The sequence below is a fragment of the Rissa tridactyla genome, chromosome 5 (genome assembly GCF_028500815.1).
Source record: "Rissa tridactyla isolate bRisTri1 chromosome 5, bRisTri1.patW.cur.20221130, whole genome shotgun sequence".
Taxonomy (NCBI): Eukaryota; Metazoa; Chordata; class Aves; order Charadriiformes; family Laridae; genus Rissa; species Rissa tridactyla.
Genome location: NC_071470.1, coordinates 80,858,587 through 80,876,772, shown reverse-complemented (window position 1 = coordinate 80,876,772; position 18,186 = coordinate 80,858,587). Strand labels below are relative to the sequence as shown.

General features: G+C 41.3%; 1 protein-coding gene across 2 annotated transcripts in view; it reads left to right on the top strand.

The window, feature by feature from the left end:
• The first annotated feature begins 8,261 nt into the window (after positions 1-8,261).
• QRFPR (pyroglutamylated RFamide peptide receptor) overlaps positions 8,262-18,186 on the top strand; it is a 31,323-nt gene continuing 21,398 nt past the window's right edge. Inside the window, exon 1 of one of the 2 annotated variants that reach the window (XM_054202778.1) lies at positions 8,262-8,636. In XM_054202778.1, the coding sequence (XP_054058753.1) occupies positions 8,297-8,636 (340 nt within the window). In that variant the 5' untranslated portion in view covers positions 8,262-8,296. The remainder of the gene's footprint in view (positions 8,637-18,186) is intronic. The other variant, XM_054202776.1, reaches the window with a different exon arrangement.

The window sequence follows — 18,186 nt, the reverse complement described above, 5'->3', positions numbered from 1 at the left end:
TATTATTTTGGGACTGAGCTTGTTTCTTAATGACAGAGCCAGACAGTGGATCATCAGCCACATCTGCTACTTGTAATTCTTCGCAAAGCACTCAGGCAACTCGAGCTTCTGTGCATCATATTGGCAGCTGCCTGTTAAGGAAAATTAGCATACGTGCCTGATCAGTGACGCACCGTTGTGAGACTGTGGAGGTTGTGTTTGGGACTCTGACTTCGGGCATGGTTTGGAGTTTTCATTTATTACCTTTTGTTTTATATCTTTTAAGTAATTATCTAATGATACCTGATACAAATGGAAAGCACAAGAAAATGGACCTAGTTTTCAAAAAGCTTTTCAAAAGATGATTGATGAATCACTAAGTTTTCACTTGGCAAGAAGGTAGGATCCTAGTATCTTGCTTACAGAAATTTAAAGAGCTCATCTCACTTTTTAAAGTACATTTTCTAACATAAATTTCTCTTTCAGAAATAATATAGAACTATATATTCAGTTATATAACTGAATACTTGACATACAGAGCTGCAGCATTATATTGTTTAGGAAAGAACTTTCCATGGGCTGTATTTGATACTTAAAAATGAATGACTGAAATTTTGTCAGATAGTCGTTATAGGTCAAACAGTTTAAATCTCTACTTGACAACATCAAATTAATGATTATAAATAGAAACACTTAAAATTATTGAGAGCATTACAGTATGATAATCCTCATATCAAAGTATTTTAATAATATTAAATACACCAAATCATGACTGTAACTTAAATTAAAAAAGTTAATGACAGTTCTTGTAAGCGCTTTCTTCCAAAACAGTGCAGCTTCCCTTGTCAATCCCTGCAACACCATATTCTGCATTTCCCTGGAGAGGCTTAGATCCCAAGATTCCCTCAGTTTTTACTTGGCATCTAGGACTGAATATGTCGTTTTGTGATAAATGGCTCTTTACTTGAGAAGGAAAGGAGAGAAGATACTGTAGTATAGACATTTAATACAATGTTTTGCAAATGACAAGGCTGAATACTAGTATCAATAAAAAGAAAGAAAGAAAATGAGAACTGGACTATCAGGAAATGAAATGACTTTTGTATTTTATTTCTAGAATGAAAGTGTGGAAATTACCCTGTCTGCTCTTGTGGAAATTATTCTGTCTGCGCTTAGATGGAGAATTCACTCCAGTGCAAGCTGAATAGAGGGCTAACAGCTAAAAGTTGGGCAACGTAATAGGTCTTTTACAATTAGATATGGCTTTTTGTGACAGTCAACCAAAGTCTTAAAAAATAGTACAAAAACAATGACCTGAAGTGAAAGAACAAGCAATAGGTATTCAGGATTTCTGATATATTTGGGGCTGACCAGACAGTTAGCGGAAAGATTTTAGATGAAAGAAAATATTTACTATTGGAATCCTTCCACTGTAATTGTAAATGAGGTTTACATGAGGTTTAGAACTGATTTTTTGGATACAAGGCATCTGGAAATCATCAAAAGAAATAAAAAGGACATGAGGGGTACAAGAAGCAAGGTTATTTGCATCATGCTGATGTCCCCTTTGTTTCCCAATGCTCATTACAACTGATCTGAGGACAACAGAGAGAGATTTGTGGCTGGCCATGCTGAAAACTGTTTGTTGAGGAATTTGTGACTATTTCTAATGAATGGGACTGGGGCAGGGTTTAGACTTGATACTGAATCAGAAGATAAGGAAATTTAATTTCACATTGGGGGAAACTGTGGCAGTTGATAATTGGTGGCAAAAAGTAGTTGGTTTTCTGTGTATGTGAATAAACGAGAATACTGATTGGAATTGTCACTGGCAAGACAAAAGATTTAGAGAAATGAGGATGGATGAACTGCTCCTCAGCACAAGCACGTGGAAGGAACTTAAAAACCTAATCAATATACAGATTAGCATTTTGGCATTGTATGTGACTGATACTTGCACATAGGTACACAACCACTACCTAATTTTTTTTAGATTAAACCCACTCTTCAAATAAAAGAAACCACCAACAAGTTAAATACAATAAGTTTTTTTTAAGTTGTGGAGCTGTTGACTGTCTTCTTTTTTTTGCTTTATTTGCATGACAAGAGAAAATAGGGGAGGAAAGAAAGGTGAGCAGAAGAAAACAGATACATTTAAATTCTTTCATTTGAGCATTCTTGCTGCAGCTTATTTTTGATTCTACAAGTTCCTTCTGGATGACAAATGTCAGGAGGAGTCAAAGTGTTTAAAAGAATAAGACCTAGTCCAGCACAGACTTTGTTAGAAAAGTCTTCATTTGTGGTAGGAAAAAAACCCAGGAAGGAACCTGAGGGAAGGTTGTCAGTAAGTGAGGGAAAGAGTAAATGAAGGTAAGTGTCACATGCATCATGACCTATTAGAAATGTGTTCTTTTGAGGGAAGGGATCAATCTCTCCAGGTGATTTTAAAAGGCTCCTGCTCAGTGAACCAATTTCTGTGACAGCTGTACAATTTGAGGGGCTGGGATACAGTGCAGAGGATAGAAACTGTAAATCAAATAATGTCATAACAGCCTTAGCAACAAAGTCTTAGTTTGGGTGAGTAAGAATCTGCACTGGGGTGGGTTGCTACTTTTTCCATAAGACATAAATTTAGTCTCCATGTTAATTCTCTAAGATGCACAGGTGTTACAGTTGCATGGTTGCATGGTGAATTGTTGGCGTATCTGCAGTTCTTAGGAGAATATACAGGGCAGTTGTGGCAGGCATGCAGCAGCTGCCTGAACAAACACCCTGCATCGTGGAGAGATGGACTGTGCAGTACACCACTATGACAAACACTGGTGGATCTATGGTTCCTCTTCAAAGACAGCACTAGTGAGGCTGGGCTTCCCTACCTGAAACAGAGAGACTCATGCATGTAGTAGTTCTCGTTTAATTGCTGTTATCAAATGTGACTAGCAAGCTGTATGGGGCTGTAAGGTTTTTCTCTCTCACACACCCATGTACGCGCTGTACATTAATATCACTGATAGACGGGGCTGGGTTATAAAACTAAGAAGTGGGGATCACTAAATCTAGAGGTGCGCATGAACCCAACCATGGAAACATAAGGCTTCACAAGAATAAGAATTTTCAGCCAGCAGTGTTTATCAGCAGAGTCACACAATATGAGACAAAAGATTTTGGAGTTAACCCGCACACTAGGTTAATGTAATTTATTTTCTGTTCAACCACTCCAGCGTACTTTGCAACTGTGTGCAACTCTATTTTAGATATTGATGCTTTTCTTAGTAAGTATTGTTTTGTAGAGGCTGCCTGTCACCACAAGCGACAGAAAGTAAAGCATGCACAAAGAAGATGAGGCAATAGCCAGAAATAGCTATACACTCAGAAGACAAACCTTGAGCTGTATCCTTAGTTACCAATAAGATTCTAGTCCAATTAGTGTAGAGTTTTCCCTTATCTAAGAGAATTTGCGGTTTGTTTGTCTAAATGTATAAATGCACGTAAACCTAAAGATGAGGATTTAGCCTCAGTGCTCTCCCCGAACATATGTTCTCAATAAACAGCAAAAAGTCTAACTAAATTTATGTTTCAGAGGCTGCTTTGACAACTTTAATAGCTACTTTATTTTTGACTTAACCTAAAATTACCTAATGACAATGGTAAGCTTTTCCATTCCTTTGAAGTATGATCCTAGAAGCTGTGGTACTAATATGGATTAGAGGCAAGTGCATCCCCAACATATCTACCAAAGGATCCAAAGCTAATAAGGTTTACTAGCCATTAGTTGCAGTGACTGTTTAAAAGCTGGTAACATGGATCTGCAAGGAATTACCTCTTCCAAAGTCTTTTGAAATGTCACTGGAGTAAAAGAGGAGGGGGAAAGGCATTCTTTCCATTAGTAGTTTTGTCATCTATTTCTTTTGCCTGAACTAGACAATGTGAGTGGAAATTTGGAAGGAAAAATTTTGTTTTATAATTTCTGTTTTAGGAATACACAATAAGTATTTGCTTTCTCGATGTTCAAAATGTGTGCTGTTCACAGTTTTTACAAGCTTTACGCTCAGTTTACAAAACTTATGCAAAGATATGTATGCACGTTCCTTGTTGCCGGCTTTTTTTCACAGCAGCCATACACTGATCTTATTGCTTGCTGTTAAAAGGGAAACAAACAGAGTGCAATTATAGCCTCTTTTAGTTTTGTAAGAGAAAAGGTTACCACCTGTGCACAAACTCACTGGCAGTATTTTTCAGTCTACAGAAAATTCACTGTCCTTTTTGAATGAGAAGAAAGTGTCATTCTGATGAACCATCTAGGCAAAAAAAAAATCAGCATATGGTAGCATGAAGAAATGAGTGTTTTTGACAGAGTACAATCTGGTACAACTCATATTTCACCACTTTTCATGCTTAGCAGTCTGTAGGTTTGTGACAAAAGAATATATAATTGCTTTGAAGTCAAAGTAAAATTAGTGGCAGATCCAAGACTTTATCTGTGTTCAAGTTGTAAGGCTGCTTCACTGGGACTCTAGATACAGAAGTAAAATATTTCTAGCCATTTAATTAGTTGGATGCTTAATTTTTTCATTCAAGAATAATGAAAAATGCACTGTTTCTGTATAGTCAATTATTTGTTAGAATATTTTGGTTTTTTCAAACCCTGCTTTGTATTTGTAAACACATCAGTTTCACAAATAATAGAGGAACTGGAAAGTGCCTTGTAATTTATTATTTTCTATAAAGGTGTGTTTAGGCCAATAATCATCTTTATTTTGCAGAACACTACAGCTTCTCAAATTTAGAATAGAGAATAATTTAAGTATTACAAAGATTATGTAAGGGCATGACCCGTGTCCCACTGATGTAAATATCAAAACTCCATAGATATCAGTGGGAACAGAAGTGGATTTGGAGGTAAATGATAAAAGATATGGAAGACCATCATTAAAAACTGAAAAAAAGTCATGCAGGAGAATACAAGATATGTGTGTGTGTATATATATATATATATATATATATATATATATATACACATCTTGGCAAGCAATGCAGCAGTGAAGTTGCCCAAATCTACAAAGTAAGAAAGCCAATTAAGGAAAAAGAAACCTGTTTGTTTCAAAAGGCTGTTTTATACCTCTTCTGTTAAGAACCAAGGCAGGACTGCCTTCATACACATGCACGCCCTCTCTTTACAGTTCTAGAAAAAACACATTTACACGACAGGTCATTTTACTGAAGAGCTGAACGACAGTGGGGAGAGTGAGAGCAGCCCCACATTGCTTTGCTCTGTGGGCTGCAGGAAGCAGCAGGAGCTGGCAGCAGCCATGGGGCGCAGGGTAAGGCAGAACAAGAGTTGCCCGCCCTGAAAAGTAAGCAACACTTTTCCTACTTACCGATCATTTGTAGCCTAGGGAAGCAGAGAAGTTATTTCGGTAATTTCAGCAGGTTTTAGATGAGGTCACTTTTTGTAACTCAGCCCTTTTTACTCCAAATATAATTCTGTTCAGGTCAAGGAGCTGGGTAATACGATTACTAGTGATTTGCTGTATCACTTGTATGATGTCCATGCTGTTATTGTTTCAGCCGAGAGGATCATTAATGCTCATAGAGAATGAAAGTTTCTGTAAATCCTACATTTATCTTCTTCATGTGGGTAAATATTCAAGATAAATGTTATCTGTAAAATTACCTGCATCATGGCTTTCTTTGCACGCAAAACCCAGCTAAATCTGCAGCAGATGTAATGGCACACTTCCATAGCCTACAGCTTCAAGATTTGTTTATATTACGTAGATTAACCGTTCAGACATTTTTCATTTTTAATGCTGTTTGATTACTTGTAATGAGCAATCATAGTAATAAAATAAGGATAGATGCAAAACGAATGTCCATATTAACCATAAACCCTGATTATTTGCAGTATTTAGGTGAGAGCTTATTCCTGTTTGTTTGTTAAGATCCTGATACACTTGGATGCTTTTGCAATGAATAACATAACACTGCAGTCCACGATGACAAAGACAGGCCTTTTCCATGTTTGGCCCTTTATGTATAATAGGAATGAAATCTGCTGAAATGCATCAGGTTTGTTTGTTTGTTAATAGAAGAGCTTCTAAAGGAGGTTAATCATTGTGTGATTAACACAATGAGGGGGATGAAGAGGGAAAAGGAAAAGAAAAAGATGTATAGGAAAGGGTGTATGAATAGAGTACGTGAAGGTGGCATTAGGCTATACCTGCTGCAGTTAGTGTATAGTCCAAGGGAAGGTGTTCGGAAAATTGAATCCATAAGTCACATAAGTTCAGTAAGATCATTATTAGTCTAAAAGAGTGAGCTTTTCTAGCCACCAAGGCAGGCCTAAGAGAAGGTGAAAGGGGCTGTCTGAATGTCAGGAACTAAGTCGGTCTGATGAGCGTTTACCTTCCAGAGCAAGGCTTAGAAAGCCTGTCAGAGAGGGAGCCTGATTATGTTGGTCTCGAGAGGAGAGCAGTGTCACCAAGGAAGGGTGACACGACCTTTTCACGACGGGATAATAAAAGGAATCTTAATTCTTTGCCATGGAGCTATATCTTAAAAGAGGATTGTCAGCATTTGGAGGACTGACTTGTGCACATTGGCGTACATACATAACAGCGCAGGCATGGGAACTTTTCTCCAGTGATTTCCACTTAACACAAATATTTCCTTTCAAAGAAGACACTAAATATCTTTGCTCTTGTTGAGAACATTCATTTTTCTGAGAACTACTTGGTGCTGAACTCTTCCCTCTCCAATTTTCCTTGGCAAACCAGCAACTTAATACCTAATAAACAGACAGCTTTTGCTAGACTTTTCTTCACTCTGTTTTATATTTCCCTGGTAATGGCAAACACATGTCCCCAGGGCAAGGAGCACCCTTTCTGTACAAAATCTAATTTTGCAGCATTTTCCCAGGTGATGTTGTTTCCTTATGAAACATCTGTCACTGTGGGGAGGAGGAATTGTTGACAGAACAGTTTTCCATAGTCACTGCCACCTTTGGATAATTTTGATAATTTATTATGTGACTGATTAAAAACAGGGTGTTGCTATTAAATGTATTATCATACAGTACAAAGGGGGTATACCGGCGGTAGCGAGAAAGCCATACTGGGCAATTTAAAACAGGCTGGAAGACAAATTAATGCATATTTTCAACTTGACCTCTCCCTTAGACCTTAACTCCCATTATTATCCACATTTAAACTGCAGTGGCATTTTCTCGACTATTGTTGCAGCCAGTTAGCTAAGTGCGCCTTAGTAGCCTACGTAACCTTACCTAAGCAGCCTCGCCAGCTAGGTTGAGGGGGACGGGATTCTGTCAAACCTCCTCCAGCAAGAATGGTTATACTGTTGGTGAATGTCTGGCTGGGAACAGAACTTTCAGAAGCCTCCTGGCATCTCAGTGAGCTCAACAGCCAAAAGTTTGGAAAGTTACTTTTCTGTTTTGAGCTTTGTCTCATCATCACGCGAAGGCCTGCGGCGGCGTTGGTGTGGAGGGGGCTGGAAGGGCAGATAAAATCCCCTCGCTGCCTTCTTTGGGCCGGGCACGGACCAGCTGCAGCGTGACCGGCTGTGGGCGGCCAAGCTTCCCCTCAGGCAGAAGGCCACGCACCTACTACACTGTCTTTTATTGCTCTCTCAGCCTGATCCAAACGCGAGGTAAGGCTGGCTGGCTAGTGCCAGCTCCCACCTGGCGCGTTTCCAGCCTCCGCTGGGGAGGCGCCCGCCGCGAAGGACGGGCCGCCACCGCCGGAATCCGGCGGGGACGACAGGGTAAGGCTGTGAGGGGCGGCGGGCGCTCCCTCGGCCGTTTAACGGTCGTCGCGCTCCCTCGGCCGTTTAACGGCCGACCCGCTCCACAGCGGCGGGGCCGAGGCGGGCCCGCTCTGCGCGCTGATTGGCTGCCGGCCACCCCCCCCCCCCTCCCCCCCCTCCCCTCCCCCCCCCCCCCCTCCCCTCCCCTCCCCTCCCCTCCCCTCCCCTCCCCTCCCCTCCCCTCCCCTCCCCTCCCCTCCCCTCCCGCCCCGCCCCGCCCGGCAGCCGGCGGAGGCTGCGGGCGGCGCCGCCGCTGCCGCCTCGAAGTTTGTCGGCTGGTGGAGCTGGTCGCGCTGTCGCTGCCCCGGTCCCCTCCCGTGGGGCTGGTCCCGGCTCTGCGCCCACCCTGCCTCCGCTTCTCTGTGCCGGGTCCGGTCCGGTTCCTTCGCCGCGCGCCCCGGTATGAGCGGCGGGGCGGGGATGGCGGGGCGTGGGCGGTGGCGGCGCCGCCGCCGCTGAGGGGGCTCGACGGGGGGGGAGCGGGGAGGACGGCGCCATGCGGTCCCTGAACATCACCCCGGAGCAGTTCGCGCAGCTCCTGCGGGACAACAACGTGACGCGGGAGCAGTTCATCGCCCTCTACGGGCTGCAGCCGCTGGTGTACATCCCGGAGCTGCCGGGGCGCACCAAGGTGGCCTTCGTCCTCATCTGCGTGCTCATCTTCGCCCTGGCGCTCTTCGGCAACTGCCTGGTGCTCTATGTGGTGACCCGCAGCAAAGCCATGAGGACCGTCACCAACATCTTCATCTGCTCCCTGGCGCTCAGCGACCTCCTCATCGCCTTCTTCTGCGTCCCCTTCACCATGCTGCAGAACATCTCCTCCAACTGGCTCGGAGGTGGGGGCCGGGGCCGGGGCGGGCAGTCCCGGGCCGCTACGGGCTCGGACGTCGCTGGAGGGAGGTGGGGAGGCGGCGGACGAGTAGGCGCTGCGGTGGGACACCGTGAGGGACCCCCGGCTCCCTTCCTCCCGGACCCCTGTGAAGGGACCCCGAGGGCTGTGGGCTGTCCCCGCGGTGATCCTCGGGCAGCCTCGGCCGTCGGGGCCTGTCCTCCCGCTGAGGAGGAGGAGGAGGAGGGAGGGGGCTGCTGTCCTCCCTGAGGGCAGCGTTATTCCCGCGTACCCCTGCGGAGCGTTTTGTGCTTAAACTCTTCGGTGAAAACCTGAAACCTCAGCTCTCCCTGGTCGCGTTCAGGGGTTCGTGGTCCTTTATGGCAGGACTGGGGTGCTGTCTCCGCGTGTAGCCAGCTGCTTCTCCTTGGAGTGAAATAATGGCCCCGCCACTCCCTCAGGTTACGTTAAACCTACTGTACTTTCATGCACTTGTGTTAAAAGTCGCGGTATGTGTGTGTGAGAAACTATATATCGTGTGGTGCTGATGAGATAGTCTTGCGGCGCTTTCTCTTTTTTTCCTCTAAGTAATTGTAATAAATAGCCAGATCGCTTAAACAGAAATGGCACTTATTTTATTATAGGGACAAAGTCAATAAAGCAAAAGCACAGCGCTGGGTGCATGACTCAAGTCAGAGGCACACCAGCTAACACTTCACCCACATCTTATATACATTCAATATTGCATACGTATTCACTGTTTTAGACAGAGTAATTGTTTATAATGATTGATTATTAGTAGTCCTTTTTCTCTTCTATTTGTGTGTTTCCTTCTGAATTGTTTCTGAGGATCGATGATCTTCAGTTCCCTTTTCCCATGCATCTGTTTCCTTCTGGTAGGATCAGCTCCCTTTTCCCATGCATCTGTTTCCTTCTGGTAGGATCGATTTTCATCAACTCCCTTCTCCTATGTATCTGTTTCCTTATGTTAATCACTTGTGGAGTCTTTTGGAGAAGTTCTCTTTTGTTTCTCTCGGTTGTTTTTCTTCATGATGTTTTTCTTCATAGTTGCTGTTAGTTGTTATCTTTGAGGTTTCTCATGTTTCCTAATTTACTAAAGGTTAGTTATCCTTATAAGTCAAAGATTTATAGCCTTGTTATTATGGCGAAAGCCAACAATACCTTCACTATTTTTCACAGTAATGAAATCTGTCTGGCAAGTGAAATATCAGTCTTTAGTCAGCCTAAGTTCCTCTGACAGCGGTCGACTCCGAGTCAGACCTCTTTAACCTTTCGTGAGGAAAAAGAACGCGTCCTTGGAGAAATAGGGGAGTGAGACAACATGCAGAAATTATGTTGAAATGATGCATTATTTTCAAGATATGCTTGGGAATTACGTTGTATTTCTGTAGATGTGAAGGACCTTTGGGCAAGCCTCCCTGATGCTTAGAAAGAATTATTATTTTTTTCTGTTTTATGCATCCTAGTTCCAATGTAGTAAAGTAACAAAAAACCCAAAAGTGAAGCAGCACTGCAAATGGTATTTATCTTCCTTTTCTTGGTCTTAAAACAGTGTTTGACAATTATAAGTGGAAAAATAAGAGGGATGGTTTTGCAGCAAGTAGCAGACATTTTGTACAACCACAAATTGAAATATTTTTCGGAATATTTCAATAGGAACAGAAAAGATGTTCATAAAGTGACACGATTATGTTTCAATTTTCAAGGCTTCCTGTGCTTCTATTGTTGGGAGACAGTGAAGATTACCTTCAGAACATGGAGATTTAATTCCAGTACATCCCAGGGACTAGAATGTAGGATGGGAATGGACAGGTCAGAGGAGATTTGAAAAGCACACGGATACCTAACCCAGTGAAAAATGGGCTTTATTTTTATCTGAAAAAGAGGAACTTAGTGGGGGAAGTGATGAATACAAAACTTCACGGGCTACTGATAGTAAGGACAACTGTTTTATTTTCTTACGAGCTGTCTTTGGGGGAGGTAACCACTGTTTTAAGACAGTACAGATGTTGAACCCCAAAACTAATAAGGATGTGTAAATAAAAATAATGGAATAAATTGATAGCTATACTGCTCTGCCTTCCTTTTGACTACTGTAGTTCCAGTTCTCCTTCCTCAGAAAAGAATATAGTAGAAAGTTACTGGTGGTATCAAAAGATCTCAAAGGGGAGAGGACTGAATCGAGTAGCTTTCCCTAATGACAGCAGATGTGATTATTCTCACTTCTAAGACCCTGGTCTGTCAGGGGGACCACGCATCTGACCAGAGTGAACTAAAAGTTGGGTGGGATGAAGCCTCCAGCTGAGGTGAACTACAGCAGATATGGCACAGGCATATGGAACGGTATGGGGCAAGTACGTATGTTTCCATTTACCTTCTGTTACTGAGGACACTTGACAAAAATCTAGAAGTAGTGAGTGTAAACGGTTGCAACAAATACCTTCAGGTATTCAGTAGTTGGATGCTTTAAAGCATACTATTTTGTGGGTTTTGCTGTACTTTTTGTCTACCTTTTTTGCTGTGCTAGAGCATCTTCAGTGCAAGTGGATCCATAGGTCACATTGATTTTGATAGCAGCCTTTATGGTCCTGGTAAGATAATTAGCTTTAACTAACACAGTATTGGGAGGACATAATAAGTAACATGACTGATGGCTGTTACCCTTCACTGTTGGGGGGGGCGTGTGTGGCAGGGGGTGGGGCAGTAAAATGAGGTGTAAACTGATGGTATCCCAAGGATATCTAAATCCTGAGGTTTACAAATCTGAGCCTGCCAGTCTGGGAGGAGTCTTTTTCTTGCTAGCTTTACTGGTTTAATTTTCCTTTTGCTTTTCATTTTGTAGTCTGAAAAAGCTTATTCTCATCCACCTTAATGCAACACCTCGGAGCAGTGCAAGCTCCACGTCTGTTAAGAAAAAGGTGATTTGACTATGGAATATATCCCCGCTGGAAAAAGCGGTGCATCCTGAGACACTTGATGCTAGAATTATCTTTGGGTTTCTGAGCGTTTAGTCACTTTATATCTTGATTTAGCTGTACTTGCATCACTAAAACAAGCATCTGTACTAGGTGATGTGAACTGAGATTAGTGTATTTTGTACTTGTCTTTGATTTGGAACTGGTTCTTTTTTTCTATGCTTCTGTGTTTGTGTTTCTTTCTCTTCTTTTCCCCTTCAGAAACCCAGAGTAGAACGTGAGAGGTGAGGGGAAAACTGCAAATGCTGTGTATTGTAGAGGCAGAATATACAAACATAAGAACAGCCACAGTTTCAGAGTAGCTGTTATCTTTTAAGATGTTATGGGAAGCTATCGGAAAGGACCCTTTTGGCCTTCCTAAAGTGAAGGGTGAAGCACTTTCACCCCAAAGGGTTCCAGGTGTGTGTAGTTTACAATAGGACTCCAAGGAGAATGTTGATAGCTGGTGATGTTAGGTAATTCAAATTGTGGATGGTAAAGTGGCTCCTCTAATAGGTAGTGTTATACAGAATTCTTTAGAAACAGAAGATTTCTCATGTTCATTGCATTACACTTATCAGAACTTAATTCAGGACAGACATGGGAAAAACTAAAGCACTGGCATGACTTTTTTCTACTGTAGCAGCACCATATTGACCAAAACTGGGTGAATTGGTCTCACTTTTGATTCTCTGATCTCTTAAGAAACTGTATAGCTGTGTGAAACTCTAATAGTGACAGTATATTATTTTATTTCTGAATTTATACTTTGCAACTAAAATGACTGTAATTTCTAGGGGAACTTTTAATAAAAATCCTGCAATATAATTGCTCTCTAATGTGGAAGATACTGCAGAAGAAAATGAAAATTGTGGCTTTGGCATCAATAAACACTGGGACCGTATTTATTGGTAAGAGGAAGATAAAATGGGAACTTGAGTAAGGGGTAAATTGGTGCATAAAGCAGAGGTAGTCTTGGTGCAAACAAGCAATTGAGGATTTGCTCTCATCGTAGGTAGGAAGCAGCAGTGGTGGTCTCATTGTCATACTGATGGCAGCTTTGTTAAAAATAAATTTGGGCTTTCGCTGCTGGGCCAAATATTTACAGAATCACTTTATTTTCTGAGACTGTTTAGTTAGCTGAGTAACAGCAATATCTTTACAGAACTGCCTGGAGCGTCCAGTCAATTACTTTTAATGTTGTGTAATATAATAGCCCTGGCAAAAGAGAAGGGCAAAACATCAAGTGATGGTAGACCTAGCACTATGCTACATCTTTGTTAGTGAATTTTGCATCTTACCAGATAGCATATGTGTTCTCAAGACAGGTGTCAGAGGGTGGCTTTTTCTGTCGTTTAGAGTGGAATGAATCATCTGAGGCACTATTTGAACACACGGCAGCATTTGAGATGCCCTTGTATATCTTGCCTGGCCTCCAGCTGCCACTCAGGAGCCGGGGTGAGCTGCTGTCATATCTGGTGCTCCTTGATATGGCAGTTTCCTCTTCTCTAAAGGCTTGGTTGAAAACCAAGTGGCATCTTATACCCAGTTGAGTATTTAGGGTGTTTTCTGTTCTTTACCAAACATCTTGTATGAAGCAGTGTGTTAACCTTACTTACAACTTTCCTGTATGAGAATGCATAAACATTTCTTACTGACGGATTAAAATTCAATCTTAGCAATGAAAATCACTGGGCCTTTTGTGTCTGTTATTCTTGGATACCTCTGTAAAATCTCATTTCTGTTCTTCAGTGAGACATTTGAAATTTCTTCACTCTGAATTGCTTCTGGAATGTTCTTTGATACTGAGGAGTTTCCAAATACTCTCAAACTCTGCTGACGTGCTATTAGGGTTAGTACTGGACAGTAACGCTGGACGTGAGAGATACAGTTATTTGAATGTTCAGTTTCAAAGCTTTTTTTAACCTTTCCAATTTAAGTTGTCTAGACTTGCTGTAAATCCAGTTGGGGCAAAAGAGCACTCCGCATTTGCCTCCTGCGGTGTGAGAGGTTATGGCTCAGGATTGATCTGCTTCCGTAAGAGCAGAATGATTTTTGTAGTTCTGTCTGTAATGGTGAAAACTTGCCTTATGCTTCATTTTCCATGTCCTGCTATTGTGTATTTTGGGGTATTTGCTTGTGAGTAGGGTCAGGAATAAAATTCTTTATGAAAATGGTTTGAGAAAGGCGTATATGGTGAATGCCTCAGTAAAGGAAATAATAGGGGCTTTTTTATATATAATATGTTGGCAGGGTGTTTTGCTTAAAAGCAGCAAAACAATGCTGATAAAAGGAAACTTATTCTACTCACATGTTCGGTATAGGGAATTTGTTACTGCAAGTTCTGCAGTCAGTAATTAGTGTAAATATTAAACACAATGACTGACAGGAAATATTTGCTGTTGCATTAACTGGGCAAAGAAATAAGGCAAGTTTTAGCATGCGGATGGATTGGTTACTGTTTCATGTGAGATGGTGTTGATGTCCTTTTTCTGGGTAAAAATAGCTGGGAATCTCTGCATTGCATCGAGTGAACAGGACTGTTTGCCATGTCCTACTTTGTTCCCTGCTAGCGAGTCCCCTTTCTTTCTTCAGAAGAGATGTGGATCTCTAACCTCTATCCCTGACAAAAATACCCACGTGTACTACTCATTGTTTGTACCACGATTGCAGACAGTATTTTACTGCGGTAGTTTTGTGTTCTAGTAGGAGTGCTGTGCTGCACAGCTATCCTTTATCTTTACGTATTTGTATTTGTTTTTACTCACCGATTGCTGCATTTTGAAACAAGCTGCTGATCCGAATTTGCCTGAGGACCGTGGCGCCCATTTCAGCGGCTTTGTAAACCCACAGGCAGAGAAGCTGCATGTGAGCCTTGGAGAGGGAAGGGGAAAGGAGGGTAGACAGTGTGAATACCTTGGTCAGCTGGCCCAAGGTTTGTGGTTGATACTTTCAAATTGCAGGATAGAGGTGTGGACTCCGTCTTGCATCGATTAAATTAACTATAGGGTATTTGAGGTGCATGTTCTTAATTCCATGGGCTCATGCCATACTGTTTTCTCAGCTGCTGTAGTTGACTGTAAATAGACTTAAACTACCACAGGTCCACTACCAAGTTGTACACACGTGCTTTTTCCTTAGGCAGATGTATGTATAATGTTCTTTATCCTCTATATAGGGTAACATGTGAGAGATTTGCGCATTGTGGATGGTAAACTACTAAGGATGCGAAATGCCTGTATACCCAAGAATCCATCTAAAACAATGCATTGCACAAGGATGAAAGACCCTTAAGGATATCATCTGTATGATGATGACTGGCTTGTTTTCTGCCCTGAAGTTACAAAGTATAAGAAAAGTTACCTTGCTTGCATCGAATGAGCTGGAGAGAACTGGTTTACAAGCTGTGATACAGATTTTTAGTGCAAGGGCTTGGTCAACAACATTTTAACAGAAGAAGGAACAACTTAACTTTTATCAGAGAATGGTTTTAGGAGTTTGCCTTTGTTACCCTAATAAAAGAAAAAACTGGTCTTTTAAATGGTTGATGAAATGGCTAAATGATAGTTACAGGCACGACATCTGATAATGAAGACTTGTTTAAGGGAATATACCATTTATATTTGCAGCCTTCTGAATATGTTATCGTTGGGGAAAACTAACCATTGCTCATATAATCTATGCAGTTGCTAGGACTGCATAAGGAATACTTTTGGGAACCTCTCAGCTCCTTGAGAAAGAGAAGCAATTTGTTATTTTAATTCCCAGTATTCCTCTGCAAGTGATTTTCTTTCCCAACTGGAAATTGTCAGCATTAAATGCTGCAGTGCTGTCTTCACTAACAATCTATTGGAAGTGTTTGCTGAAAGCCTTAGAAATCGGTAGACAGTTAAACATTTTGATACATATTTAAGACATTAGGTAAAGTATTTATTATTTAATATATTCAAAAAAGTCACACATTTCTGTACTGGGAGGGTGTAAGTGGAAAATGAGCATGCAAAAAAGGAGATAATTTTTCAGCAAGTCTTTCCAACAGAAAAAAAAATTTCTAAAGAGCTTTTAGAAAGTCTTTGAAAAATACTAATCAGATTCTTTCTGATTTAGGCATGTTAGATGCCTAAAACTACTTCATAGATTGCAAAAGAACTGACGCAAAATTCTGTTCTGAAAGATTCAGCATAGCCACAGCCGGGGGAAAAAAAAAAGTGAACCAGAATCTGAAAAATAGACTAAAGTGTTCCCAGTGCCTAGTTTTAGCACAAGAAGGCTTCAGTGCTGGGATCATATCAGAATGCTTAATGTCCTGGAGCTGTGTTTATCTCTGCATTTGGAAGAATTACATGGGTGTTATGTATTTTGTGCACTATAGTATAAAAACGTCCCGGGTGTCTCAAAGACCTGGAATAAGTCTAGTTGTGTGTTTTGCATTGGGAAGCAGAAAGTAGCACTCTCTTTTCCCCAGGCTCCACCTGTCTAGAGTTTGGCTCATTTAATGTTCATTAATGACCTCAGGTCTGGTGTCCACACAAATTCTGGAGTCAGGGTCAAGAATTTAAGCTTCAGTTTAAGTGAGGATCCAACCAGACTATTCATATGAATCAAACTAAACATTGTTCTCAAGAGTAAGTCGGTGATTGCATTAATCCTGGATTTTTAACGTTATGTCATGATTCTGATTTAGGGGCAGGGGAAATGCCTTTTGTTCTGAAAGTGGCTGGTTAACTCAAGGACGGGATACACATAAGCAGGCAACAGAAGAGGAATTTCTGTTTGGAAGTCACTCTCACTTTTTAATCCTCTATATTGTATTTACTGTGTGATCTATCGTTGTGAAGCCTGAGAGGGAATCTAATTTGGGTCAATTAACAGCAATACATAGGGAAGCAGAGTGGTCCACGCAGGGTGTTTTATCTCCTGAGAGTGGGTGACTAGGACCGGGAGCACAAGGATGTGAGGGTTACTCTGTTGGGTGGGCTTTAGCTGCAAAATCCTGCTGGAACTGTATATTCTGCCTGCTTTTTTTTTTTTTTTTGCCTGCTTTTATTGCATTTCTCTTCATTGGAAGAAGAGACAAATAATGATTTTGATTTGTTTTCAATGATTTAAAGGCTGTAGAGGCTTAAGAGAAACAATTAGCAGGAACAGAACAAGACTGTCAGCTTGGCAAAGAAGTGAATGATTGAGCTCGTCTTAAATTCTTTCACTTGATACTGAAGGTGGCTTTAGTAATTAATGATTTAAGTCAAATAATCAGCTAAGAAACATTTGGTTTATATAAATTTTCATGTTGTTTGGAATCTGCACTTCATAGATATTTCACATTTGAATGATTAACTGGAAAAATGTAACCCCTTTCTAGAAAAATATCTGTGTAATTAGAGATAGTTCTTTTATAAGGTAGGAGACTACTTTTTGGTAAGTAAGAGGACATTTTAAATGTAGCACTGGCCCCCTTTTCCACCCTTCCCTTGTTCAGTGATTATAGCATTCAATCAATTTAAGGGACGAAAGAAGAGTTGCATCATCTGTGTTTTGGGAAGGCTTAGATCTAAACCAAAATGTGTGCTAGGTGGCTTGGAGCAGGTGTTTCTGTTTCACCCAGCTGTGTCTAAGGAAAAACATCCTGCTCTTTCACATTTCTGGAAGTGCTACTGTCACTCCTCATTCAGCTCAGTAGGATCAATCTGTAGACATTATGTAAATTCTTCCTTTTATGACCTTTTTAATGGTTAGTTTTATATAGCTTAGGTGACAAGTCATTCTGCACTTGTCTTCAAAGAGATGAAATAAGGAGTTTCTGTAGGCTTTTCTCTTGGGGGTTCAGCTAAAGGCATAGTGGTATCCTGTGCTCTTTGACAGTGTGGTGTTTGGAAAGAAATTGAGAAGATATCAGTAAAAGGCAATGAAAATCTGGGACTTACTACCTGATAAACTCAGGTATTCTGTTTGCTCTTCGAATAGTTTGGCACAAGCTCCAAATTCTACCAGACTCATATAACTTCAGTGAAAGTGGCTGTCTCATTTTGTCAAGTAGAGTGATACGAGTCATACTTCTTTGCTTCCTAAGAATACCCTGGAATGCTGGGACTTCAGTGAAGGAATAGTGCATTACAGGCAAACCCCTATAAGCGGAGTATAGTTGAAGTGGACTTAACTTTATTTAACTCTGACTTTTTTCAAAGTATAAGAAACAGCATGTGGTGAAAGGTGGGGGTTTTTTGCCACAGCTCCAGCACTCAAACTCATTTCTTTAGTGAAACAAGAACTTAAACATTTCTTTCATGTACAAATTTTGCTTTTCTGTTCACGTTATTTGTATCAGGAGTCACTGCTACCTTAGTCAGCAAAGAAAAAACTTGAAACCGATAGTGGAAACTTTCCTTTTGATTCAAAGGAGTAGGATTTGTCTGAAGATAATTTTCTCTGCTTTACACCCGGCAGTAAGCCAGAGATTGTGTCTCGTAGCCGCCTCTTTGGTTGTGTTCAACATTGGCCATGTGCAAAGAAGGTGTGATTTGAGCTTGCTTTTTGCCATCTTACTACAGAAGTTTCAACTCACTGGTTGAAGAACTAAAAATT